The following is a 25938-nucleotide window of genomic DNA, read 5'->3' on the forward strand; positions in this document are numbered from 1 at the left end:
ATGGTGGAGGATCAGGAGTTGGAGGCTAGGAGAGGAAGTGTCCACAAGATGAGATGTATCTTCAGAAGTGGGTCACCAATATGAAACTGTTTGCAATCTATTGCCCTAAACACCTTTCTCCTTTCTTGATATTTACACTTGTATGGTAACTGTAGGTGGTTCTGTCTCCCACAAATTTGGCTGAACATAGACATATTTAGTTCTTTTAACTAACTTCATAATCCCTCCAGCTCCAATCCCTCATTGTTGCTTTTCTCTGCTGGCTGTAATTCCTGTGTCCACTGAGGCCTGAGTCTTTTGGGTGTGTCTCTTCTGTCTGCAGCAACGGGAAGGACAGTTCAGCGTGCTGCAGCTAGTGGGGATGCAGCGGGGGATCGCAGCTGGCATGCGTTACCTCTCGGACATGAACTATGTCCACCGTGACCTGGCTGCCCGTAACATCCTGGTCAACAGCAACCTGGTGTGCAAGGTGTCTGACTTTGGTTTGTCCCGCTTCCTGGAAGATGATGCCTCAAACCCCACCTATACTGGGGCCCTGGTGAGTTACTGGTGAGGAAACTGGGCTTCTGCTATGACTGCCCTGCACAGGCCTGTCCTGCACTCATTGTTAATTCTTTATACAAGTCTTGTGTGTGCTCCTCTTACCTATAGAACAGACAATAGCTTGGGGACAAGATACCAGGAATGGGGTACAGCACCTTCCACCCCTAGTGCACCACTTCCAGCTCGGCCTCAGATTGAAAGGACTGGAGGGATTGGGAATGGGGTGCAGAGCCTTTCACCTTGAGGTTATCAGTTTTAACCTAGCCCCAGACCGATAGTGACTGACAACTGCAGCCATGTAATCAGCTGTACAAAATGAGCTGGTGAGCTCAGTACATTGCCATGTGGGGTAAGGGTGCACATTCCAAACCCCATCAACCACAGTAGGCAACAGTTTGCTCCTGTGCTGGCCAGCTCGGCAGAGAGGCTGAGAACTGAGGAGCCACAGATACTGAACTCCTCTCCTGCCTCTGGGGCGCATGGGGTAAGTACAACACCCAAAATACCTGCCCAAAAACCTTGTACAGCACCTACGAGCAATACCTAAACCAGCCATTACATACGTAGAGCTCAGACACCCCTAGGCCCCCTGCAAGAGAGTGGGACTGGGGCCAGGGAGCTGCAGCAGTCATCCTGTGTGCAGGGCTCAGAGGAGGATCCACTAGTTGGGTGGTGAGATGGAGATCAAATTACTGTGCTTTGAGCAAGAGCCAGCAGTTGAGTGGCTTTGAATATTTTGTCAGTTGGGGAGAGTCAGGCCAGAAGAGAAAGGGATGAAAAGCTGATCAAGTACATTTGTCCCTGGTGTTGGATGCTGGGATTTTCAAAGGAGTCTAAGAACTTCAAGTGCCCGACTCCAGTTGATGTTCAATAGGATTTGAGCACCTTAGACTCCAGTGAAAAATCCAACCATAAGGGTTAAACTTCATTAGAAAATTGGATTTGCAGCAATCAAAGGTTGGATTCTGCTCCCAACCATGCCATGGGACAAGGTGGGGATGTGAACATGACTAATTTAACCCCAAAACAACCAACAAAATATCGTTGTTCTGCACTGGTACCACGTGCTCTGGGTTGGGCTGGGCTGGGTGCTGGGATCTGGGCTCAGCCATTCAATGAAGTCTGTTCCTTGGATTCTCTGTGCCTCACAAACGCTCTGCTTGCTCCATCTCTCTCTGCTCTTCAGGGTGGCAAGATTCCCATCCGCTGGACTGCTCCCGAAGCCATCCAGTACCGCAAGTTCACATCCTCCAGCGATGTCTGGAGCTATGGCATAGTCATGTGGGAAGTGATGTCATATGGCGAGAGGCCTTACTGGGACATGTCTAATCAGGATGTAAGTTCTGTTTGGGCAGGAATGTATGTATCTCTCTGCTCTCACTGATGTCCCTCCTGAAGATGGAACAGGCCCAGATATATCTCAGTGGCTGAAGCCAGTGTTTCCCAGTTCTTATCCTGGCATGTTTCTTCCTTTGCTGCAGGTAATTAATGCTATTGACCAGGACTATCGCCTGCCACCACCCCCAGACTGCCCCACTGTCTTGCACCTGCTCATGCTTGACTGCTGGCAGAAGGAGCGGGTTCAGAGGCCCAAATTCGAGCAGATAGTCAATGCTCTGGACAAGATGATCCGCAAGCCATCTGTGCTCAAAGCCACCGGCACAGGGAGCAGCAGGTGAGATGGGCCATGGGCAAAAGACAGGTGGGATGTGGCTGGGGTGCTAGGCTGGGACCATGAGCAGAAGGAGCGGGGGAGATCTGAGACTGGGATCAATTATGAATCAAAAAGGGCGTGTGTGTGTGTGTGAAGATGGAACCAGTGCCTGGTGCACTTTACAACTGGGATTGGGGTGGTCTTGGTGATGGGAGTGTGGGGGCTGAGTGTAAGGGGAGAGGAATCTCTGTAGTGGGGCAGCCAGTGTTGGGGTGAGCAGGAAATGGGGGGCCTTGCAGATGAAGGGAGGGGAATGCCTGGGATGGGTTCATCAGGGATTAGGGGTGAGCAGAGGAAGGAGGACCCAGACTGTGGAGAAAAGGAAATCTTTACTTAAATCTGGAATTGGAAATGAGTCTTGCATACAATATTTTCCCATCTGCATTTCCCAGCCTGTTGGAACCAGATGCAGGAGGTCAGCAGAGGGGATGTCTCTGGGGGGTAGATGCAGCCAGGATTAGATGGCTCCAGAGTGGATGACGGAAACACGTCCTGCTGGCCTAGAGGGATTTTCCCGTGGGTTTTAAACCTCGGCCTAGCACAGCACAGTGCAAGGCTGGGGGAGGGGAGGAGTGCGTGCTTGTGCTCAGTTTATTAAACACCAATATAGAAAGAGACTTTTAGCCTTGGGACAGATTCAAAAGGCAGGAAAAGCAGCAAATTTCATTTATAAACCATGGTTTCTTTAGCCTTTGGCTGCTGTTTAGTCTTGTTTCCTTTGATGAAGGAAAGTGTTGGAGCCTAAAAGAGCCACTCTGTGTGCATGAGGTAACTGCTAACTGGCTGTTCTAAGGGGAGCAGCTCAGAGAGGGAGAGCTAGTCCACAACTGGGGAGACACAGGGAGTGACTTCACCAGCCCCATTTCCCCAGTCTTGGAAAGCCACCCCAGCTCCAAGGGATCTTCACCCAAACAGTGAGGCAAGATCCAGCAAGTGCCAGAGGATCTGGGGCAACTGGGGATGCTTGTCCAGAGGGATTCATGATGGAGCACGATTTGGAGGGAACTGTCACCTGTTTAGCAGGGTGATTTGGGTTGGGTGGAAAAGGGAAATGGGGAATGCTGGTAAGAGAGGGCACCAGGCAGGAGCTTGTGGAGGTGCTGGGGCATGGTGGGGGGATATTAGTGTCTATCCTTATTCCATGCTGTTCTGGTGTTGTCCCACTTCCTTTCTGCTCTTCCCCCAGACTGAGTATTGTAATTGGCTGGCAAGCGTTAGCCATGTGAACTTTTAGCACTTAAGTTCCCTCTTCCTTTGCAGACCATCCCAACCCCTGCTGAGCAACTCACCCCCAGACTTCCCCTCACTCACCAGTGCCCACGAATGGCTGGATGCCATCAAGATGGGCCGCTACAAGGAGAATTTTGACCAGGCCGGATTGACTACTTTCGATGTCATCTCACGTATGACACTGGAGTAAGTAAAGTTTGGGATGGAGCAGAGGACACTGGGTGCTGAGGGCTTCCACTCTGGAATTTTCTCCTTAGGTGGAAGAGGAGCTAGGAGATAAGGAGTAGGGAATCTTTGGAGGATACACACAGAGGTAATGGAGGGGCAGTTCAGAGCAGGGCAACTGCCATCTAACATCCTTTTAGGCCCTTTCTACACTTGAAGTATAAGTGTGTATTTGTAACCAGCTCTGACACTCATCTGACCCCAGTAAAACATACACAAGGGAGTTATGCCCACACAGCCACTTTTTCCACACCATGACTATGTGTGGGGCATGTTTGTGCATCGGCAATCACACCACTGCACAACTGAATTTGCATCAGTGCATTCTGGGAAAACCTGGGCTGCTGCTGTCCCATAGTAGCCCAGCAGGAGGACCTGCACACAGAGCAACATCAGCAGCTCATGGGACAGTGCACTCTCGAATGTCCTTCCACACTGAGAGCTGGGAAGGAGGAGGACCAGCCAGACCAGGCACAGTTACAAAGCAGAAATACGGTGCAGTTTGGGATATAGGAAGACAACTACCTGCTAGGCACCATCGGTACTAACCACGCTGGCTGTGGCATAAACCATTTTTAGAGCCAACCATGCCACAAATTGGGTTAAAATTGGGTAACAGTGAAGACAAAGAGAGCCAGAGAAAGGAAAGTGGCACAGAGGAGGAGGGTTGGGGCAGTTCAGAACAGGAGCCCTATCTTTACCATGCGCCCTTTCTCTCACAGAGATATCCAGCACATTGGGATCACCCTGGTTGGTCACCAGAAGAAGATTCTCAACAGCATCCAGCTCATGCGAGTTCACCTGAACCAGCTCGAACCAGTAGAGGTCTGAGGTTTAGACCATTTCCCCACTTCCAAACTCCAGGAAGGGAGTTCAGAGCGATTTTCACTATCCATGGGAGCAGGCGAGGAGATCCCTGGAGACTTTGTGCAGAGATAGAGTGGGCATTAAATGTCCCATGCCACCAAAACAAACCCTTGCAGTGATTTGACTGCAATGCTACAGAACTTGTGCCATTCAGATATGGGTGATTTTGTACATTGGGGAAGCACTGAGGGAAGAGGGAGCTACTGTAATGTGGGGAGGAGCTGGAAGATAGTTTGGACAGCTCAGACACGCTTGCTGCCTCTTCTCTGCAGCAGATGGGTTTGAAAACTTTACAAAGCTGTCATTGGACTGTGTCTGCGGCTGGGAGCCCATCAAAGCCACAGAGACATTTTTTTGCCCTGAACCAGGCAAAATAAAGGCAGCAGAAAGTTACTTTTTTTTTTTCTAAAAGAAAATAGTCCACGTGTGTGAGGTTCTTTCTCAGGTAGTATGGGGCTGGGGCAGGCCTGCCACCTGCCATCCTTGGGTGATGGGGAGCTGGAGCACCAAGTGCGGACACATTATGTGACAGAAGATGGGGTGAGTGACCTAGTTACTGCAGTGCTGTACTGTTCCAGGGAAGGGCTGGGAAGGCAACAGTGAGCTCAGAGCTCCACACTGCTTGGTAGCAGGCAACAGTGGGGCCTTGAGTCTGCACCATGGTCCCAGGGGCTGGGAGGGGAACATATTCACTGCTGCCAGGGGCTGGGAAGGGAAGGTGGTCCCTGGATCCACATTGTTCCATTTCCCGAGTTGGGAGAGGTGGCTGAGCAGAGATTCCTGGATCCCCCCTTCTGGGCTCTGGCCATTTGAGGGGGAGCAGAGGATTCTGGTTCTAGGGATTAAAGAGGAAAGGAGGGGAGCAGAGCCTTTAGGCTCCTGCTGACAGATGGTTCTGGTTCCATTCCAGTCCCTGTTGGGAGGAGAGATCTAGGTTCTCATTCCACACCACTTAGCATCCAAGAGGTGCAGGGGCTTCTGATTCCCTTCCCACTCTATTATGGGCATTGGGGAAGGTGGCAGAGTGACCTCTTGGAGCAGAAGGTTCTTCCTTCGCTGACTCCAGTTGGCCCCCCAGAGCAGAGGAGAAAATGAAATAAACACAGACCAGAGAAGGGGAGTGTGTGGAGGATTTTACTGGGAGGAAATTGAACTCCAAACAGGCCATTGGATCTACATACACATTTAACACCTTTCATAATCCCCCATCAAGAAGGGACCAACCAAGATCAATCAGCCATGGCCTACAACCAGAGGAAGTAACCAGTCCCAACCAATCATATCTCTGATCTTTAAACAGGAGGGAGAGCTCCCAGGGAACACATACTCTGGGAATCACCATAAAGTGCATTATCTGGCAGTAAAACAAAGTCACTCTAGCATGACGAAGTCTACAGGAGGCAAGTTGTGTCCCCCTCTGATAGGCTAGTACTTGCCTGCTGACACATCTTCACCTTGGGTAAGGGGCAGGGCCTTTGGGAGCCAAGAGAAGACATGTGGGTGCCCCTGTATAGATCTATATTAAAGGGTGAAGCTGAGCTGAGCCCAGATTTCAGGGCTTTATAAAAGCACTGGGGCATGGGTAGGCAGAAAACTTCAGGGGCCTTGTATCAATAAGTCTTCTCTTGTGCCGCTGCAGGATGAGATGTCCTGACCTATCCATGCCCCTCTGCTAGCCCCTTGCAGTACAGCCTACCATTCTATAGCAAACCACTCCCCAACACCCAGGCCCGGAGGTGGAGTTTGAAAGGCAGGGCTGTTGCAGACATTAACCCTGCATGGACTGAAGTCCCATGGTCAGCCGAGCAGCTGAGAGTGGGGCAGGAGTCCATTTCTTTAAAGGTAATAAACAGACTGAAAGCTGGACTCAGAAAGCGACTGGGGAAGAATTCTTTTAAAGGGAGAGGTCTACATTACTCCAAGTAAAATTCACAGTTCAGACCTTTCAATGCACTGAAGTAGTAAAATATATTAATTTATCTTTAACAGAGGGAGAGAGAGAAAAAACACGGATTGAAATGTAAATAGAACTAAATACAAAAATAATCCAGGGGCTCTTTGAGCTGGGAGTGCGGGGGAAGAGGAGGGGATAAGAAATTCACAGCAGCACAAAGACAGTGTGAGGATAAAAAAGCATTGGCGCTGGAACCAGTCAGCAAGCCCATGCCTAGAAAAAATCTCTGTTGCTTGCCAAAGTGTCTGGGAATTCAGAGCACAACCCATCCAGATTTACACACACTATGCTTGCCAGTCAAATCTACACCATCTGAGACCAAACTAGCACCTTCAGTGCCAAAAACACAGGCATCACCATGAGATGCTAAGGAGATGCTTCAGTCTCTACCGCTACCATGGTAGCAGATGCACCTTCCACAGGCCTCCACTAGAGGGCACTGGTACACGTTTGCACTAGTGAATATATTTTAGCAGTACTGCCATCTGTGTGAGGGATCAGACATTTTTCCTCTTGAATGGTCCAGGTTGGTGGGGAAGAAGTTAGTGATCCAGTTCAAATCCCAATGGCCTTGACTGGGCTGGTGGTAACATGCACTATCATGCATCAGGGATTTTTTTTTTCCATGTGTGTGTGTTTACATTCATGCAATGGGTGACCAGCCCAATGTCCTCACACACCCCAGGCACTCCATTTAGCCCCACAGAGAGCTGCTGTGGAGTGAGCTGTCCATATGGGAGTGCAGGCAATAGGATGTTGACTACTACAAGGTGTCCATGCCGGAACATGGCCTTTACCACTGGCAGGAGAGAGGGATCACTCACTGCACAGAGGCAGACGAGCAGTCACTCAGACATGGTAGATCTCCTCTTCCTTCTCCATGGAAAGGTTGACGTGGCCCTGTAGCTGCCCTAGAGTGCTGTGCCTCAGGATGTCCCAGCCATGGCTGGAGCTCCTCCGGGACAGGCTTGGTGACACAGCTGGAGTGCTGCAAGGGGTCTTCTTCCTGTACGGAGCCTCTGTGTCTTTGTCGTCCTCCAGCTCCTGTTTGTTCTGTGAGTACTTGTCAAAGTCTTCTGTGATCTGGAACTTAAATGCTTCCATGTAGCGGTGCATCTTGTGCTGCCTGCCTTCACATCGGTCTTCCACTCTGTAGGCAGGATGAGAACAAAGACAATCAAGACCAGTGTGCTAGGAATACCTACATCTCACACTTTTCAGCCCCAAGCCAAAGAAGAAGCCCCACCAACTAGGCCTCTCATACCAATGCAATGTCTCCCTCTTGCCAAAAGAACTAGACTACTGTATGTCAGAGACCTGAGCCACTGCAGTCAGGAGAAAAAATCAGGTGGGGAGTTGCTTGTAGGCTCGTGTTACATGATGATCTCTCATCTAGCAGTGGGAACTGGCACAGAGAGGTAACTCTCCATGCTCCACCTCCCCTGCAGTAGCAGCTGCTGCAAGAGCAGAATGGAAAGCAAAATTATTGCCTGACCTCCCTCCATCTGTTGCTTTTAGTACAAAATGCATAAGTCACCTGTGGAACTCATTTGCACAAGATCTCACTGAGGCAAAGACCTTAGAAGGATTCAGGAAAGCATTCAGCATTTGTGTGTGTAATGAAAACAGCCACAGTTCCATTAGCAAGGATAAAATACTATGAGGGTTATAAAACCCTGCTGCTTTGGAGAACAAGCCAAATTCCAGCAGGCTGGCTCAAGGAAGGACCTTCCCCTAAGGGCCAGCTATTTCATAATTACCCATGCTGGGGTTCCTTATGCCTCCGGGGTTCCTGTTACTGGGTTCTGTCAGAGACAGGATACTAATTCCTGGGTCCTGCTGACGAAAAGCAGAGCAGGCAGCAAGTGCGCTCCCCCTCTAGTCCCTCTGCCAACTTAGATACTGAGTCAGTGTGCGCCCATTGTCTCACCCAAGAAATAGTTTATTTACCTCGAAGGCAAGGCCCTGCCCACAAGCATTCTAAGGCAAGGAGCCATGGGTGCTAGGCTTTTGTATCTGTTCCTGGAGGGGAAGGAAGGTGGTGGCAATCCGAGCAGTGCAGAGTGCAGACATTGTTCTCCCTCCTACAAACCCAGGCGGAAGTGGGCAAATGGCATGGCCTGCAGCCTAGGGGCAGCTTTGGTTTTTACATTTCATAATGCAGTGCTAGTGCACTATGGCAGCTCTGCATTAGGGCTGGAGGGCAAGGGATCAGTTAGTGTCTGCCTATATTTTGCTAGGAGCATCTCTTTTTCCTAGCCCATTAACACTCTGCCTGATGCAGGGTCACAGAGAGCCTGTCTGTCCCTTCACACAGACATCTCTAGTGTTCAGGAATCTCAGGAAGGAAAGGAGCGACTGCAGCTCCTTGAATCCCATGCCATGAGCCCTGTTGAGCTGCAGAAAAGGCTCTGGGGCATGGAGGGAGATGAAGAGAAGTATCAAGGAGTCTAGCAATAACTGAGGGATGGGTATGGAATTAACCTCACTGTTCGGCTTTTAGTTATGCTGGAGTTATTGATTTGATTAGCAGCCTGGAGTGACTGGATTAGCAGAAACAAGAAGAGTCCGGTGGCACCTTAAAGACTAACAGATTTATTTGGGCATAAGCTTTAGTGGGTAAAAAAAACACTTCTTCAGCTTACGCCCAAATAAATCTGTTAGTCTTTAAGGTGCCACCGGATTCCTTGTTGTTTTTGTGTATACAGACTAACATGGCTACCTCCTGATACTTGGATTAGCAAAGTGATTGGACTAGCTGCTGCTGAGTTATAACTCAAGCTGTTGCATCCTCACTGCATCACTAGCTTGAGATCACTCAACCTTCAACCCAGCCCACCTGACAAACCAGTTAGCTCAAGCTTAAAGCACCCCCTAACTTGAGCTAGAGATTTTTGTGTATGGACAGGAGTGAAGTTAAGGGTAACAAGTAGGGCTGTCAAGCGATTAAAAAAATTAATCATGATTAACTGCACTGTTAAGAATAGAATACCATTTAAATATTTTTGGATGTTTTCTACATTTTCAAATATATTGATTTCAATTACAACACAGAATACAAAGTGTACACTGCTCACTTTATATTTATTTTTGACTACAAGTATTTGCTCTGTAAATAAAACAAAAGAAATTGTATTTTTCAATTCACCTAATACAAGTAGTGTAGTGAAATCTCGTTATCATTAAAGTTGAACTGACAAGCGTAGAATTATGTACAAAAAAAACTGCATTGAAAAATAAAACAATGTAAAGTTTTAGAGCCCGCAAGTCCACTCAGTCCTACTTCTTGTTCAGCCAATCACTCAGTTTGTTTACATTTGCAGGAGATAATGCTGCCCATTTCTTGTTTACAATGTCACCTGAAAGTGAGAACAGGCATTCTCATGGCACTGTTGTAGCCAGTGTCGCAAGATATTCAAGTGCCCGATGCACTAAAGATTCATATGTCCCTTCATGCTTCAACCATTATTCCAGGGGACATGCATCCATGCTGATGAGGGGTTCTGCTCGATAACTATCCAAAGTAGTGCAGACCGACTCATGTTCATTTTCATTATTTGAGTCAGATGCCACCAGCAGAAGGTTGATTTTCTTTTTTGGTGGTGTGGATTCTGTAGTTTCCGCATTGGAGTGTTGCTCTTTTAAGACTTCTGAAAGCATGCTCCACATCTCATCCCTCTCAGATTTTGGAAGGCACTTCAGATTCTTAAACCTTGGGTCAAGTGCTGTAGCTACCTTTAGAATCTCACATTGGCACCTTCTTTGCGTTTTGTCAAATCTGCAGTGAAACTGTTCTTAAAATGAACAACATGTGCTGGGTGATCATCTGAAACTACTATAACATGAAATATATGGGAGAATGTATGTAAAATAGAGCATGGGACATACAATTCTCCCCCAAGGAGTTCAGTCACAAATTTAATTAACACATAATTTTTTTAATGAGTGACATCAGCATGGAAGCATGTCCTCTGGAATGGTGGCCGAAGCATGAAGGGGCATACAAATGTTTAGCATATCTGGCATGTAAATACCTACAAAAGTGCTATACAAATGCCTGTTCTCACTTTCTGGTGACATTGTAAATAAGAAGAGGGCAGCATTATCTCCTGGAAAAGTAAACAAACTCGTTTGTCTTAGCGACTGGCTGAACAAGAAATAGGACCGAGTGGCCTTGTAGGCGCCGAAGTTTTACACTGTTTTGTTTTTGAGTGCAGTTATGTAACAAAAAAAATATATATATACATTTGTAAATTGTACTTTCACAACAAAGATTGCACTAAATTACTTGTATGAGGTTAACTGAAAAATATTTATTTTATCATTTTTACAGTGCAAATATTTATAATAAAAAATAATATACACTTTTATTTCAATTATGACACAGAATTTATATGAAAATGTAGAAAAACATCCAAAATATTTTATACATTTCAATTGGTAGTCTATTGTTTAACACTGCGATTAAAACTGCGATTAATCGTGATTAATTTTTTTGTTAGTCGCGTGAGTTAACTGCGATTAATTGACAGCCCTAGTAACAACAGTTATAACTCAGGCTAACTGTGATGTGAAGACACACCCTTAGTCTCTGTCAGTGCCATCATTATCTACTGTATAGACAGTTATGGGATCTCAATAGGATTAAATGCTCCACAAAGTTATCCTTGTGCACACAAATGGAGCTAAACTTATAGCTAGGTTTTGGGTCTGGAAGGAACTGGCCCTTCCCTGGTAGGGGAATACCAACAGGGCCCTTGAGGGAAGGGAGAACTGAGTCATGCACACAGATGTGTACAGTAGATATCCGGCATGGCCAATTTCTCTTGATCGTAGAGCACTCTAGGAACTGGCGGACTGTCATAGACAGCCCAGCAGAGTAACACCTACAGTCATGCAGCATAATCCTTCATGTTCCAGCCCAGCACCTCCCCCAAGATTTTACACTACGCTCCAGTACTCAGGGGGTCACAGTGCTCCGAGCATGAAGCTGTTCCGCTTCAGTGTTGCTTTAATGGCTGCATGGAGCTGATGTGAAATCTCTGTGCCCATTGCTGCAGGCCAGGCCCCTGCGGGTCTTGGACAGTAGGGAGAAATTACTCCCCATTGTGCTCTGCTGCATGAAGTGCAGAGAGGAGGGTGCTAGACTTAAGTGTACTGGAAAAGCCCAGTGGCTCAGTTATTGCACATCTCTTTTCTAGCAGTTGCTAATGCTGGATCCTATCCCAAAGAGCTCCTGATTGAGCTATACAATATTATGAGGAGGGATTTCTTCTGGACTTTCCCAACTGATGATCAGCTTATTCCTTGAAGAAATGAAGATGGATGCCCAGTGTAAGCCTTTCCCTAACTAATCTAACTACAGATACTGCTCTTATACTGGCAGCCACTCTAGTTTGCTGGCACTTGTGTGGTGCAGTTTGAAGTGAGCCCAATGTTAGCAACTGGAACCCCCTTGCTATTCAGCTTCATAGAGCAGGTCTATTCTGAAAGTGACTCTATGGCATCATGGGCCTCAGAGACTCCTGATCAAATGCACTCAGTTTACAAGTAAAGGGTCATTTGTTTCTGACGGTCTCTCTCTGCCTAGAATTTAATGGCCAGATTTTTCAAGGTATTTAGGTGCTTAAAGATGCAGGTAATGACCTAATGGGATTTTCAAGTGCATCATTTTCAGTATTAGCCACCTAGGCTCGTTTGAAAATCCCACTAGGCCACTACCTGCATCTTTAGGCACCTAAATACATTGAAAAGTCTGGCCCCAAGAGTCAAGATGGGCTCTTTCCATCTCACACACATCATCACCTGAAATAAAGGCTCTGCAGGTCACATTAAGCTCTCAGTTCTACCTAGGCAGCCCACCTGTCTTCACGCTATATCTCTGGTGTCATCTGTGCAACCCTATTGTAATCAGTAGGTTTGCACAAGTGTAACAGATTGACACTTAATGAACAATTCTATTAACGCTGCACAAGAAGGAATAGATTCCAATTCCCGTTCTCTGAACTGTGTTGGCTCTGCAGACAACCAGGAGTAAAAATCAATGAAAACTTATTTTAGCCATAAATCAGCAAATCTAAATAGATACCAGAGTCAAATATGCTGAGAGATAAAAAGCCATTTTTACATAGCTACTTTTCTGAACAGAACCTTCACCTTAATGTTGTCTTATCAAAAGAACCTTAATTATAATGGGTGCATAATAGCTTCTGCAATAATGGAAGTTGCAAAACAGTTGCCATTATAACCCGCTGTTTTCACATGCTCATAACTTTCCAAAATGATTCACCTTCAGGGCTGCTGTAATTTTCCAAGCTTAGGCTTTGTGTGATGGGATTTTGTTGTTTTGTTTTGTTTTGGAAAGTTAGAACAAAATTCCTTCAGCTGTTTTCAAGTTCAGCCAGGATGAAAAAAAAAATTGCTTCCCTTCCTCCCTTCTTTAAAAAAGCCAAGTACACGATTTTCTTTGGCGAGAACTGCAGCAAAAATAGCAGTGGTTTGAAACTTGGCCTGGATGAAGTCTGCACTGAGAACTAGTGTCTTTACTTGTTTGGAGAAATATTAATTTTAATTAACAAAAGATTATGACGGTTTCCAAACTGTATCCAACACCCAGTAGAAACTGTATCAAACCCGCCCAGTGTTTACTTGGTTAGAGAACTACATATTTTTAATTAACAAAAAGTAAAGACTGTTTGAAAATTGTATCAGACACACCCACTAGAAAATCAGGTGCCAGTTTAGATATGCACAGTGGGCAACTTCTTAACTGTGTACATGTGGAAACTTGCACATTTAAGATGTTTCTCATTTGAACTGCTGAACTCTCTTCCCAGAGAGATCTAAACATTAAGTTAACATTGAAGACAGTTGGTTTGGTAGTTTTTAAGCTTCAGAAGGTGTCAGGGAACCCTGAGTCCACCCTCCCTCCCCCTCACTCATAGTACACACTGGTACATGCATGGGTGCAGAAATGCATAATTAGCTTTCGGTATTACAGAGGACAATGAGCTACTTTCCTCGTGGAAGGGATGGGATCTGTGGGGGGGGACATTTACGGCTGCATATCTGGAAGCACTGCCTTACAGTGAGGGTCTGTTGGGCTCTGACTATGCTGGGAGTTTTTATTACTTGAGTCATTTATAAGCTGGACTGCACAACAATGGAAGGTAGACTGCATTGGGTAGGTGGGAGCTGGACTAGGTGTAAGCCCATAGCCTTTTCCATCTCCGATTCCTATAATTCTCCCATGGGTCTTGCCCATCCTCAGGTTGCAGAGCCCAGGCCATTGCCACCTGAAATGGCTCCCATTCACAGGAGGCTACACTGTCAGAACAGGGTGGATTAACACCATCTTCCTCTCTGACAGGTTTGCACAATAGAATCCACTATGTTTAGTCAACATGTGGGCAATCCCCATAGAACTCACCTGAGGTACCAGCGGTCCCCCAAGCCATACTCCTGCCCACAGATCCCAGAGCGAGGCCAGAGGCATTGTGGGAGTTTCCGCTCCAGCATGACAGTAGTGGCAACAACCTTCAAAACAACAAAAAAGGTGTTGGCAAGACAACAAGGAGTGCAGAGATAGGGGAAGTGGGTAGAACAAGCAGCAGGAAATCATGGGGGCATAGATGGAGTCTATACTTCTCATAGACACATATGAGTGAAATACCTAGACACATGCCTACACAATGGGCCCCATTTCAGCCCTCCTCTGCCCTGGGCTGAAATAAATTCCTGTTCCATATTTTTTCATTCATGGATCTCCTCCTCCAAAAACACACATGCCTTCTACTGCCAAGAACTCAACCCACCCCACACTGGAAGAATCCACAAGTCTCCTCAGGTAAGAAAGGAACTCAGGCTCTAAGGTCATCACTCATGGGCTACACACATACCCTAATGGGAGCCCCTGACCCTGCCCTGTCCTAGGCTCAAAGTGAGTCTATGCATTAAGGTCCGTTCACATGTGGCTCAGCAGCACCCTCACCTGTGCTCTCCAAAGCTCGTCCCGCTCGTGGGCCACGCGCCAGTGGGTGTCACCCATCATGGCGATGAGCAAGTTGAGCATGAGGAGGGTGGCGATGACGGCAAAGGCGGAGTAGGTGATGCTGTACATGAAGGGCAGGTCCACTTCATAGTTGGCGGGCCCATCGATGATGGTGAGGAAGAGCTCGAAGGTGCTGAAGAGAGCTATGGGGTAGTTATAGAAGTGGCCCAGTTCATCGGGGTTTTCAGTCTGGAAGATGACGTAAAAAGCTGGCATAGAGAGGAAAGGAGGAAAAATGAATGAGGAAGCCTCTGTGCTTTCTCTGCTCTGCCCTGCACCATCCTACCATCTGCCTGAAACAACAGTATAGTGTTAGACTTTAGCCCAGGGCAGCCATGCATCCCAGCTGCAGTCAGACAGCCCCAGTTTCCAGGGAGGCTTTCCTGTGTCACAGAGCTCATAGGACACTTAAGAGTCCTGAGTGCTATTTGAAACTCATGTTATTTAATCATAACAGGACAACATTATGTCCTCACTTCACGTGGTATCCAGAGCCCTCATCATGACACCAGTATGGCATAAAAAAATCATAGCAGCATCAGACTGAGATTATTTTGTGCCAAAGGGCAACCTCGCCTTGCATTGATCACACAACACTGTGAATTCTAGAAGGAGAGTGAATAACTAAGTACCGCCCCCCCACCCCATTCCCTCTGGAGTAGAGAGGTGGGTTCCTCCTCTCTACGGAATATTGACATTTCTTCAGAACTGGGTCAAATCCCACCAGCCCATAATATTTCCCCGTGTCCAGGTTGCTGAGATCTCCCAAATAGCCTGTCCTCTTTGGGGCTGAATCAATAACTTCATAGGCAAATGTGTCAGTTCGTGAATGAGAAGAGAGACTGGCAGAGGGGTGGGGCAATTTCGTAGGAAGGAATCTGAGATATGGGGAGGAAAAGGCAGAAGAAGGAGAAGGTATGGATTGTGAATAGCAAGGAGCAGGGAGAAAGGGAAGGGAGAAAATGAACAGGCAAGTCAAATCCCAGCAGCATGGGCAGGCCTGGGAGCTTTGGGTTGTATTCTAATATAAGCTATGAAGGAGCTGGAGGACTGAGTGCCCTCTTTCCAGACAACTGTTCCATAAAACCCAATATTCCGTGGATGGATGTGCAAGACATGGTGCCCCTCAGGGTGTCCATTGAGACCCTGCTGTCTTTTAACTGGCCTTGTAGCTGTGTATCGCATCATACCTACCTGATGCAAAGCCAAGTATCACCACTGCCATGAGCCAGCAGAAGCGCATGAGATCTCCAAATATCATCTGCAGATGAAACAAAACCAACTGCCATAAGACCCCACTCTCTCACAAATACAGCCCTGAAACTGAGGCTTTGTTGTCTAACTGGTCCATGTATCCTGGTCTCTCACTTCCCACCATAGCAGATCCAGTCTTGTATCTCATGTCATATTGGATCGGACCACTGGTCCTTCTAGTCAGGAGACAGCATGGTTGAGTAGCCAAAGCAGGGCACTGGAAGTCAGCAGACCTAATTTCTAATCCAAAGGAGTTACTGTGTGAGCTGGGGAAATTTATTTAACCTCTCTTGCCTCAGTTTCTCCAGATATGTAATATACTAATGATACATACTCACTTTGTGAAAGTACTCTGAGCTCTATGGATGGGAGTGCTAGCTAAATGTTTTAGTAGTACTAATAGTTTAGTATCCCGGCTGCAGAATGGCTCATACTTGATGTTTCAGAGGGAAGTCAGAACACCTCCATAATACACTTGGTCCACCATAAGACACTGAAAATAGGGATTTCTTCTTGGTCAGCTGAAGCACAGAGACTGATAGCCATGCCTACGGTAGTATCACTGCAGCTGGGTAATCTTATCCAGACAAATTTGTCTGGATAAGATTACCCAGTTGCAGTGATACTACTGTAGGCTTGGCTATCAGTTCAATTAAATATATACATAACTAAATTGCTTACCTCAATATTTTTTCCAGCAGTGTCATCCATTGAACTAGAGGACCCTACAGTCTGTCCCACCAGTATAACAGAGATGAAAGACTGATCTGAACCAACTAATGTTCTGAGCCAGTTTAGTGATTTCTTTGTCTCTAATGTCCACTGTACCCTTCACCGTCCTGCATGTGGCCCATCTCAGTACATAAAAGAAGAACCTCACTTAAAACAGCCTGCTAGATAAAGGTCAAAAGGGCTCTTGTCTGGCTCCAGGACCTCGAATCCCACACCAGAAACTCCTGGGAAAGTGTTTCTATTCTGATGGAAGGACCAAGATATGACCGTGGGCACATGCTGATGCATGGCATGGCTGGATAACTGCTGCTCAGGATCCATCTTTGCTGATATCTTTATTACAGTCTCTCTCCCTCTTTCAGTCAGGCAGTGGGCTGTGTTGTCCTTACCTTCTGTATCATGATGGTGAAGGGTCCCAGCATCTGAAAGCCTCGTGCGAAGTACATGACGTTGCACCAGCCCAGCACCAGGGCAAAGGACATGGGGACCACCTCTCCAGTGGTGCTGGTGAGTCGCATCACCATGGTCACCAAGATCATACAGGCATAGGTGATGCTATAGCATATAAGACAGAGCCAGGAAGATCAGAATCACATTCCCAGTCCACACTCTCACCTCCAAACACTCAAGTCTCTCCCAACAACTAACTCTCCATAATCCCCCCAACCCCCACCCACACCAGAAAGCAATCTGTATGAAATAAGGAGAGGGGGAACCTCACATGATGATGTGGAAAGGTCCTCCTAGAATAGTTTGTCCAAAGTACTTGGTGACTCCAACTCTGAAGATATCTGGAATCTAAGATACACTCTGTTCAAATTGGGGCTCAATCAGTTCACACATGCACAGAACATTAAATTATATTGATTTCTCTTACCTCAAGGATCAATATTACTATGGCTCCTATCACTGTGATCAGCTCCCCTACCAGCCTCAGATTGTCCTCAGGAGTCGCATAAGATTCCTGAAAGGAGAGAAGGAGGTCCCCCTCAGTCCAACCGTGCATGGCCAGAAGAGGACTCTTATGCCCCATCTAGGCTTGAGCAAAAAAGTATTCTCCTTGCAGGATTGCTCATGCCATAGTCTCCAGAAGAGGCAGTTAGTCTAGAAGATCAAGCATGACAGCGGGAATCAGGAAACAAGGTTTCTACCCCCAGCTCTGACACTGGATGACTGCAGTGTCACCTGGGCCAACAAGGCCTCCTCTTTTGGGTGCCTTAGTTTTTGGGTGCCCAATTGAAGACACCTTGGGACTGATGTTGAGAGCTACTGAGCACCTGCAGCACTCACTCAGTTCTGCTGGAGTTGGGGGTGCCCAGCGCTCCTGAAGAATTGGCCCTGGGAAACAAGTGAGTCTCTTTAACTGAGCTCCAGCCCACATCTGTCCACCTACCCTCTCCTCCCCCACTCTGTCCCATTTACTCCCCTTCCCTTTCCATGTAGCTAACTCCCTCCATGTAGCTAACTCCATCCCCGCATCCCAAACAGTGGACCAACACACTGTTTGCCATCATCACCTATTTCACTCTGCGTGTGGGTTATACCCTTTTCCCCACCCTGCATTTGTCTGGTCTCTTCAGGCTGTAAGCTCTTTGGGTACATTGTCCAGCACAATGGGGGCCCCACTCTTGGCTGGCCCTTAGGCACTACCACCAGAAACAGGATGCACTATTATAATAAGGAGGGTGCTGTAGGAGATGCTCTCCCCTTTGAGTCAGTACTGAGCCCAACTTCCCAGCATGCTGCTCGGGGGTACTGTGCTGCAGGGGGCAGATGGCTGCAGGTATTCCTTTGCCTACATAGCCTGTAAAGTGCTTGGAGACTTTTAGGCTAAAAAGCTGGGAAGATTTGTGGGATATTAATGGTGTACACAATGTACCTGCAGCAGTTTCTGGATGTAGATGGTGTTGTCCCTTTCATGTGTTTTGTTGCTCTGTCGACGTTTTAGAGGTCGATAGACACAGCACATGGTGAAGCAAATCATGTACAGCACGTAGAATAAGGCCAGGATGCAGAAATAGGGACGCCCATATTTATTCCACTTCAGACTCACCAGCTCATTCACAGGGGTCAGGTCCAGGATCCGACGGGCCTGAGACACAGACACCAGACTTCATTTATTGTGGGGCACGTCTCTGCTCCCAAAGAGCAAACTGGCAAATCACCCCAAGCTTATGAAAACAATCATAGTACGTTAAATCAAATCTGACTGGGACCCTTATCTGTCCCCTTTTGTCTGCCAAACACAGAGCAATGACTCAAAGGACCTGGGCAGAGACAGGCTGTAGAAACAGGTCAGAATTTGTCCCACTATCCCACCTGGTCCATTAATGCCACTACACCCATCCAAAGACCTGGTGCATTCACTCTGGAAACACCTGGATACCTTGCCATGCTAATAGCAAAGAAGAGAGCAAGGTAGGAGGAGAAGAGAGGAGACAAAGACCACAGTCCTGTTAGAAATGACAGGCTCTTCTTATGACAGGTTGATGCCCAAATGGAAATATTGTAATATCCTACAGTCATAGTTCCATACCCTGCAGTGTCTCTATAGAAAGCTGTAATGCTGCAGACCATTACTCTAGAATATTGTAATAATTTCTTGTTATAAGAGAGGTTACAGATCAAGAACTTGACTTGCCAATAGATTCCAATGGGCGCCCCTTCCTAGTCTCTGCACTCTGGGTCTCCTGGAACCTGAATGGAGTCCAGCCATTGCCCCAATTTCAGGGTCCCTAGGCACACTCACAGGGTGCAGAACTTCTATCTGGCACCCTCCTCATAGCTGTTCTGGGTCCAGAGCTGACTCGCAGTACTTCCCACTTCGCAGTACTCAAACACCCCCCTCTCCCTGGACTCTACCCACCAGGTGTGAACATCTGGTTTACAGTTTAACTCCCTCGGGGGCATGCAGTAATTGCGAAGCAGACAACAAACGCACACATGCACACTTTGTTCAATCTACTAAATTGATGCTCTTTACTTAATAGATGAAGCACAGGAGAGTACAGATCATACCACACAATAAAACATCCTAAACACAATGCCCCTCCCTAGCTCACCCTCCCTTTGGGAGTCCCTGAGGGATAGTCTGTGTTCTGGCAGGCAGGCGGGCAGGGTCCTCCAGACCCTTGTGTGTCCTACCCTTGCAGCAGCTTCCCTAATCTTACTTTGCTGCAAAATGGCTCTCTCTTCCCCTGTTCCTCCCTGTGGTGTCCCTTTATAGACTCCTGCTGGGGTCACCTGCTTCTTTTGTTCTGCCTTCTGGTAATCTCCCAAACAGGAGGAGGAAGCCACCTCTCTCAGGGAGTGCAAACCTATTGTCCCAAGGTGTTTGGAGTGCTGATCATTCACCATTGAGTCTGGCCTGGGAGAGAGACATGCCACAACCCTGCTAGCTCTTGGAGGATCCACATCCATATAGGTTTTTTTCCATGACACAGTAATTTCAAAATACAATTTCATAAAGTCATCCACAACTCAGAAGTGATACAAACAGACCCCCCCCCCCCAGTTTGTCACACCCACATACCTCTCTTTTCTTGGTGGTGACAATGAGTTCCAAGAGAGACTGGTCATCTCCCCACGAGTCGATCTCTGTGAGGTCATACAGGGTGGAGACCAGGGGGCCGAAGGTCCATTGGATGTGCTTTCTGTTCTGCATAAGGTGCTGGAACATCTAATTGGCAAGAAGGGCAGAGCTGAGCTCATGGGAGGCTGTACATATTTGCCCAAACCACCAAGCACCACCAGCACCAGTATCCCAGGATATTGAAATCACCTGCACCCCTGCTTCAAACTCAGCTCTGAAAACACTTGTCTACAGAAGCCTTGCAGTCAGGGGGGTTGGACTGTGCTCTTATTAATTCTCAAGCCAAGCAAATTTGGGTTGGGTCAGAACTCGGATGGAAGACCTATGTGCTATAGGTATTACTGGTTCAGTAGGGAGTGCTCTCCTTTCTAAGTTTGTGCTGGGGCTTTGGGTCAGTACTGAGTTAAATGCCATGGTGCAGGTGACTCAGTAGGTGATGTTTCCTTTTCTATGTCACTGCCTCAGCCTGGTACTATGGTGCTGATGAGGCAGGAGGTGGTGCTCTTCTCTCTGAATCAACACTGAATCAATCCTCCAGCATTTTCCCGTGGACTGTCAGTGGAAAATGTTATACCTCTCCTCCAGTGATTCTCCTGTAGTGCTTCTGACACAGAGCAGTTGCTGTATGCCCCCAAGAGGCAGCTGCACTTTGGTGGGTGAGTGATCCCTACTAGTGATATCTGGAAAGTGCTTTGGGATCCTTCAGACAGACACATGCCTCAGCGACATCAGAAACTATGAAAACCAAGTGTTGCACACAAACTCACCACAGTGTTGCCCTCAACCCCAGTTAGCTTGAATGGAGTGAGCCCCTCGTTGTTAGGGATTAAGTCCAGGGCTCCCAGCTCCCTTTCGCTCTTGTCATAGGAGAGAAGGAAGTTGTACATCTGGCAGGCAAAGATCTTGTTGGGTTGGAGAACTAGGATGTGGAGAACAGTGTTCCCTGTAGTGGAAAGAGAGACAGAGGGATGAGATAACTGGTAACATGGGAAACACAAATCGCCTCCCAATCTTGACAGACTCTCAGACAATCAATATACAGACCTTGCTCAGCCTCTGTACAAGAGGACTTGCCATTAGTATTCTGTGTGGCTCTGCACAGTATGAACAGCCCCACTTGACAATTAAGGAAAAGCAGCCCCCATCTAAAGTGCTTCAATCCACAGAAAACTGAATAATAAAAGGCAGTTGGTATCATATTTTATCTAGGCAAAAGTCTATTTAAGGTTCCAGTATAGGACTAGTCATCCTGGAACAGACCATTGCTCCAGCTAGCCAGCTCTGATATTACCACCTCACAAACTGGGATGTTTTTTCCCTGGGTTTCAAGTTAGCATCTTTCATAATTTTGAAACACTAGTTCTGGCCATCTCATTTCCTATGTAAATCTTGCCTGTGATGTGTCTCACTGCAGAGGAGAGACAGGACTAAGCTGTAATGAACACAAAGGGGATTCTTTAATGAGACTGATGCAAACAGATGGACCCTTTGTCTCTGTCTCTCTTTCTGGCTCTCAGACAGGCTTTGCAGCCTATTGTCACCACACAGGGTCTCCCTAAGGCCTGGACTATGCTCTTATGGGAGGGACTGCTTGCTGCTGAGTACATTACGCCACCACATTGCTATGTCCCTTTGTTGCCCTTCACTGGACCTTCTCAGTCTCACCAGCATCTTTCTTAAAGTGAGGTGACCAACTTCAGACACAGTCCCGCAAAGTTACCATCATTTGGTACCACACCATTCACCCAGCACCTTGAAAGAGGCCACTGAAGAGCTCTTACCCAAGGTGTCTTGTGCTCTGATGTTGGCTCCATGTTTGATGAGCAACTGGACGATCTCCTCACTTCCTACACAGGCTGCGAAGGATAAGATATGCTCCCCTGAAGAGAAAGGAATGGAGACAAGGGAATACATAATATGGAGTTAAAGAGAGGAAATGAAAAGAGAGGCAAAAAACCCAGACCACTAAACACATCTCTCTCTCTCTCTCACAACACAACACACACACACACAAATCTTTACGTAAAATTCCTATGCAAATGGTATTCCAAATGCTTTGCAGAGCTACCCAACAGGGAGGGGAGCAGAGAAATCAGGAGGTACTGCCTAGGCAAGGCAGAGGAGGTGCGTTTGCTGACAGGATTTTTAAAAGAGCAGGATAGTGAATGAGGCAAAGAGATCCAGGGAGTCTGTTCCATATGGAAGAAGCCACAGAGGAGAAGGGTCCTGCACCAACAAAGTGAAACTAAAACAATGAGAAGAGAGAGAACGAAGGCCTATGTCACACAACTAGAGGGAGCAGGGAGGGTCTGGTAGAGAAACTATCTCTGCAAGGCTGAGTGGGGAAAATCCACAAAGAGTTTTAAAACTAAGGAGGACAATTTGGAACTGAATCCAATTGTATCTGGATCCCACAATGAATGGGAAGGTAGTGGAGTGGGCAGAGGAGCGGTGGTTTGCTCACACTTGAGAAGACACGGAGGGACATCTTGCAGCGTGAGCTGGCAGCTGAAGAGCTGGGATTTAGAGGAGGCCATATAGTAGTGAGTCAACGCAAGCCAAATCTAACCCTGATTTAAAACAAACTCTCTCAGGCCTCCTGCTTCATGCATACGACAGAAAAAAAATGGTCACAGACAATGTTTTCAGCACACCTTTAAGGGAATGGAGAGATTGCTTATGAAGAAAGATTAAAATAGTTAAATATGAGCTGTATAGCGGAGTTAAAGGACAATAGAGGACATAATAACTGTTTATAAGTGTCTGAAGCGGAAAACACCATGGAGGAAGAGAAATTGCTTAGGATGACAGCTGAATGAGTCCACAGTGTGATGCAGTTGTGACAATGGCTAATATCATTCTGGGGTGTATTAACAGGAATGTCGTAGGTAAGATATGGGAGGTGATTGTCCCACTCTACTCAGCACCAGTGATGCCTCAGCTGGAGTCCTGTGTCCATTTCTGGGCACCACGCATTAGGAAAGATGTGGACAAATTGGAGACTCCAGAGGAGAGCCACAAAAATGATCTGAGATTTAGTAAACCTGACCTATGAGGAAAGGTTAGAAAAACTGGGCACGATTAGTTTTGGGGAAAAAAGACTGAGGGGGGACCTGATAACAGTCTCCAAATGTGTTGAGGGCTGTTATAAAGAGAATGGTGATCAATTGTTCTCCGGGTCCACTGAAAGATAGGACAAGAAGTAATGGGCTTAATTTGCAGCAAGGGAGTTTTATGTTAAATATTAGGAAAAACTTTCTAACTATAAAAGCTTCCAAAGGAATATGTGGAATCCCCATCACTGGAGGTTTTTAAGAACAGGTTGGACAAACAACTGTCAGGGATGCTCTAGGTTTACTTTGTCCTGCCTAAACACAGGAGGCTGGACTTGACTTGTCAAGATCCCTTCCAGCCCTACATTTCTATGATTCTATGAGTCCATTAGTGAACAGAGTAAAATAGGTCAAAAGGGGAAGTACAAGCTTAATGTGAACAGGTGAAATTCACGTCTGTGCAGAGAAACAGCACAGAGCCCAGGCACTACTTCAGTCTCAGTTAAGCCTGCAAAATAGAGTATAAGGCCATGTCTACACTTACAAGCTTACAGCAGCACAGCTGTACCGATACAGCTGTGCAATTGTGAGAGTGTTCATGTAGCCACGTTATGCCGACAGGAGAGAGTAATAAAACCAGCGCAACAAATGGCGGTAGCTATGTCGGTGGGAGAGCATCCCCCCGCTGACACAGCGCTGTGCACACGAGCTCTTATACCAGCAAAAGTTATGTCACTCGGGGTGTTTTTTCACACCCCTAAGTGACAAAAGTTTTGCCGACAGAAGTGCTAGTGTAGATATAGCCTAAGTGGTATGTAAGGAGTACACCAGTCTTATACTGGCCCTATTCACAAGGTTGAATTTCACCCAGAAAGAGCAAAAGTTGCCCTATCTAAAGCAAGAACTAAAAATACTCTGACCTCAGAGGAGCTTCTCCCGATTTACACACATTTCAATGAGAGCAGAATCATACCCGATATATTTTGTTTGGAAAGTTTCTATCTAAATCTGTCTCTATTTTTTTAAAGCAATCACATGGGGAGATTAGTACTTTTATTTTTGAAGTCCTCTTTCTTTCCCCACTCTATAATTAAACAATAGCCAGGTAGATTTACAAGAGAATATTAAAAACCCTCTGGGGCTAAAAGCTCAGAGATGCCAAGTTTCAGTGGGTGTGGATTTTGATTTAATCTGGAGTAAAACTGCATGGGGGAAGCAGAACCCTGAGCCAACCTCCTCAACACACAGCCGCATACTCCTCTCCAGTGTTTCAAACTACTCGGAGTGAAAATTAATGAAGGCTCATTTAAAAAAAAAAAAAAGACAGTAAATTTCTCTGCTAGACATGGTTTAAGTACACAGTCAGAAATGGGTAATGTAACACGGTTGTGCTACTCCAATTTATGTCACCCGAGGCTCTGGCCCAGCAACATCTCAAAGGAAAAATCAATCTTTAAATATAAGAATACCCCAGAAATGGATCATAGGATTTGGATAAGTAAAAGGCCTGATACAATCCTGGAGCCTTAACATTCCATCTATGCCGCAGGGAATTTCCTGCCTGTAGGGGAAGTTCCATTGAACAGCACAGAGTTCCTGAAATAAAAGAGCCACTCCTTTCCTGTAGGTTAGCCAGAATTGTAAGGTCCCAGGCCTATTAGGTCACATCTTATCTATACCCCCTGTCCCCATACCGAAGCAGAAATGTTCCCAGCATTCTGCTCAAGAAACAGACCAGTCTCCTGTTAAGAGACAGCCCCACTTAGCATCAAATATACGGCATGCTATTTTGCTCCAGCTTTTTTCTTATTCTCTAAGATGTTATCCTTTTAGTTTTAAGTGACTCCTGCTTTGAGACTTCTGCTAATCTCACAGGCAGGGCCGGCTTTAGGCCAATTCCACCAATTCCCCCGAATCGGGCCCCGCGCCTAAGAGGGCCCCGCGCCCAGTGGCAGGGCCGCCAGGGTGGGGGCAAGTGGCCGAGAATCCCTTCCCTGGCTAGAGGCTCCTTTTTAATTTTTACTCACCCGGCAGCGCTCCGGGTCTTCGGCGGCACTTCAGCGACGGGTCCTTCACTCGCTCTGGGTCTTTGGCAGCACTTCGGCGGCAGGTCCTTCAGTGCCACCGAAGACCTGGAGCGAGTGAAGGACCCACCGCCGAAGACTAGGAGCGCCGCCCGGTGAGTACAAGCCCCATGTGTTTTTTACGTGTTTTTTTTTTTTTTTCAGTCATCCCTGCCGGCGCCCCGTCAAAACTGTTCGAATCGGGCCCCGCACTTCCTAAAGCCGGCCCTGCTCACAGGGGAAATATTAGGGTTACCATTCGTCCGGATTTACCCGGACATGTCCTCCTTTTTGTGCTAAAAATAGCGTCTGGGGGGAATTTGTAAATAACTCAAAATGTCCGGGATTTCCCCCCTCCCCCGGCAGAGCAGAGCGAGCGGCTGGGAGGGCTGCAGGAAAGTCACGGGCTGGACTCCGGAGCAGCTGTAGAGGAGCTCCGCCCTGCATTCTGAGCCGGCAGCTCTCCCCTGCAGCCCGGCTCCGGCAGCACTGTGCAGGGCCAGGGACCGGGTTTTGTTGTGCTGGGGAGCGCAGCCACGTGTCCGGCTCGCACAGAGCCCAACACCCTGTTCTGAGCAGCAGGGTAAGGCGGCCAGGGGGCAGGAGAAGGGGCAGGGAGGTTTTGGAGGGGGCAGTCAAGAAACGGGGGGGGGGGGGGGGG

At 47.2% G+C, this 25938-nt stretch overlaps 2 protein-coding genes across 3 annotated transcripts in view; one reads left to right on the plus strand and one right to left on the minus strand.

Moving 5' to 3' along the window:
* Positions 1–4999, plus strand: part of LOC117885296 (ephrin type-B receptor 5) — a 142014-nt gene extending 137015 nt beyond the window's left edge. The window contains exons 13-17 of one of the 2 annotated variants that reach the window (XM_034786589.1): positions 323–538; positions 1730–1879; positions 2025–2218; positions 3518–3673; positions 4435–4999. In XM_034786589.1, the coding sequence (XP_034642480.1) occupies positions 323–538; positions 1730–1879; positions 2025–2218; positions 3518–3673; positions 4435–4543 (825 nt within the window). In that variant the 3' untranslated portion in view covers positions 4544–4999. The remainder of the gene's footprint in view (positions 1–322; positions 539–1729; positions 1880–2024; positions 2219–3517; positions 3674–4434) is intronic. The other variant, XM_034786590.1, reaches the window with a different exon arrangement.
* A 1633-nt stretch (positions 5000–6632) lies between these two features.
* LOC117870963 (transient receptor potential cation channel subfamily V member 6-like) overlaps positions 6633–25938 on the minus strand; it is a 71310-nt gene continuing 52004 nt past the window's right edge. Inside the window, exons 5-15 of the mRNA XM_034758489.1 lie at positions 21943–22041; positions 20929–21104; positions 20102–20248; positions 18449–18661; positions 17447–17533; positions 17291–17367; positions 16959–17124; positions 15778–15844; positions 14524–14792; positions 13963–14069; positions 6633–7683 (exon numbers count right to left, since the gene is read on the minus strand). Of these exons, the coding sequence (XP_034614380.1) occupies positions 7383–7683; positions 13963–14069; positions 14524–14792; positions 15778–15844; positions 16959–17124; positions 17291–17367; positions 17447–17533; positions 18449–18661; positions 20102–20248; positions 20929–21104; positions 21943–22041 (1709 nt within the window). The 3' untranslated portion in view covers positions 6633–7382. The remainder of the gene's footprint in view (positions 7684–13962; positions 14070–14523; positions 14793–15777; positions 15845–16958; positions 17125–17290; positions 17368–17446; positions 17534–18448; positions 18662–20101; positions 20249–20928; positions 21105–21942; positions 22042–25938) is intronic.

Source organism: Trachemys scripta, chromosome 1 (assembly GCF_013100865.1).
Source record: "Trachemys scripta elegans isolate TJP31775 chromosome 1, CAS_Tse_1.0, whole genome shotgun sequence".
Lineage (NCBI taxonomy): Eukaryota > Metazoa > Chordata > Testudines > Emydidae > Trachemys > Trachemys scripta.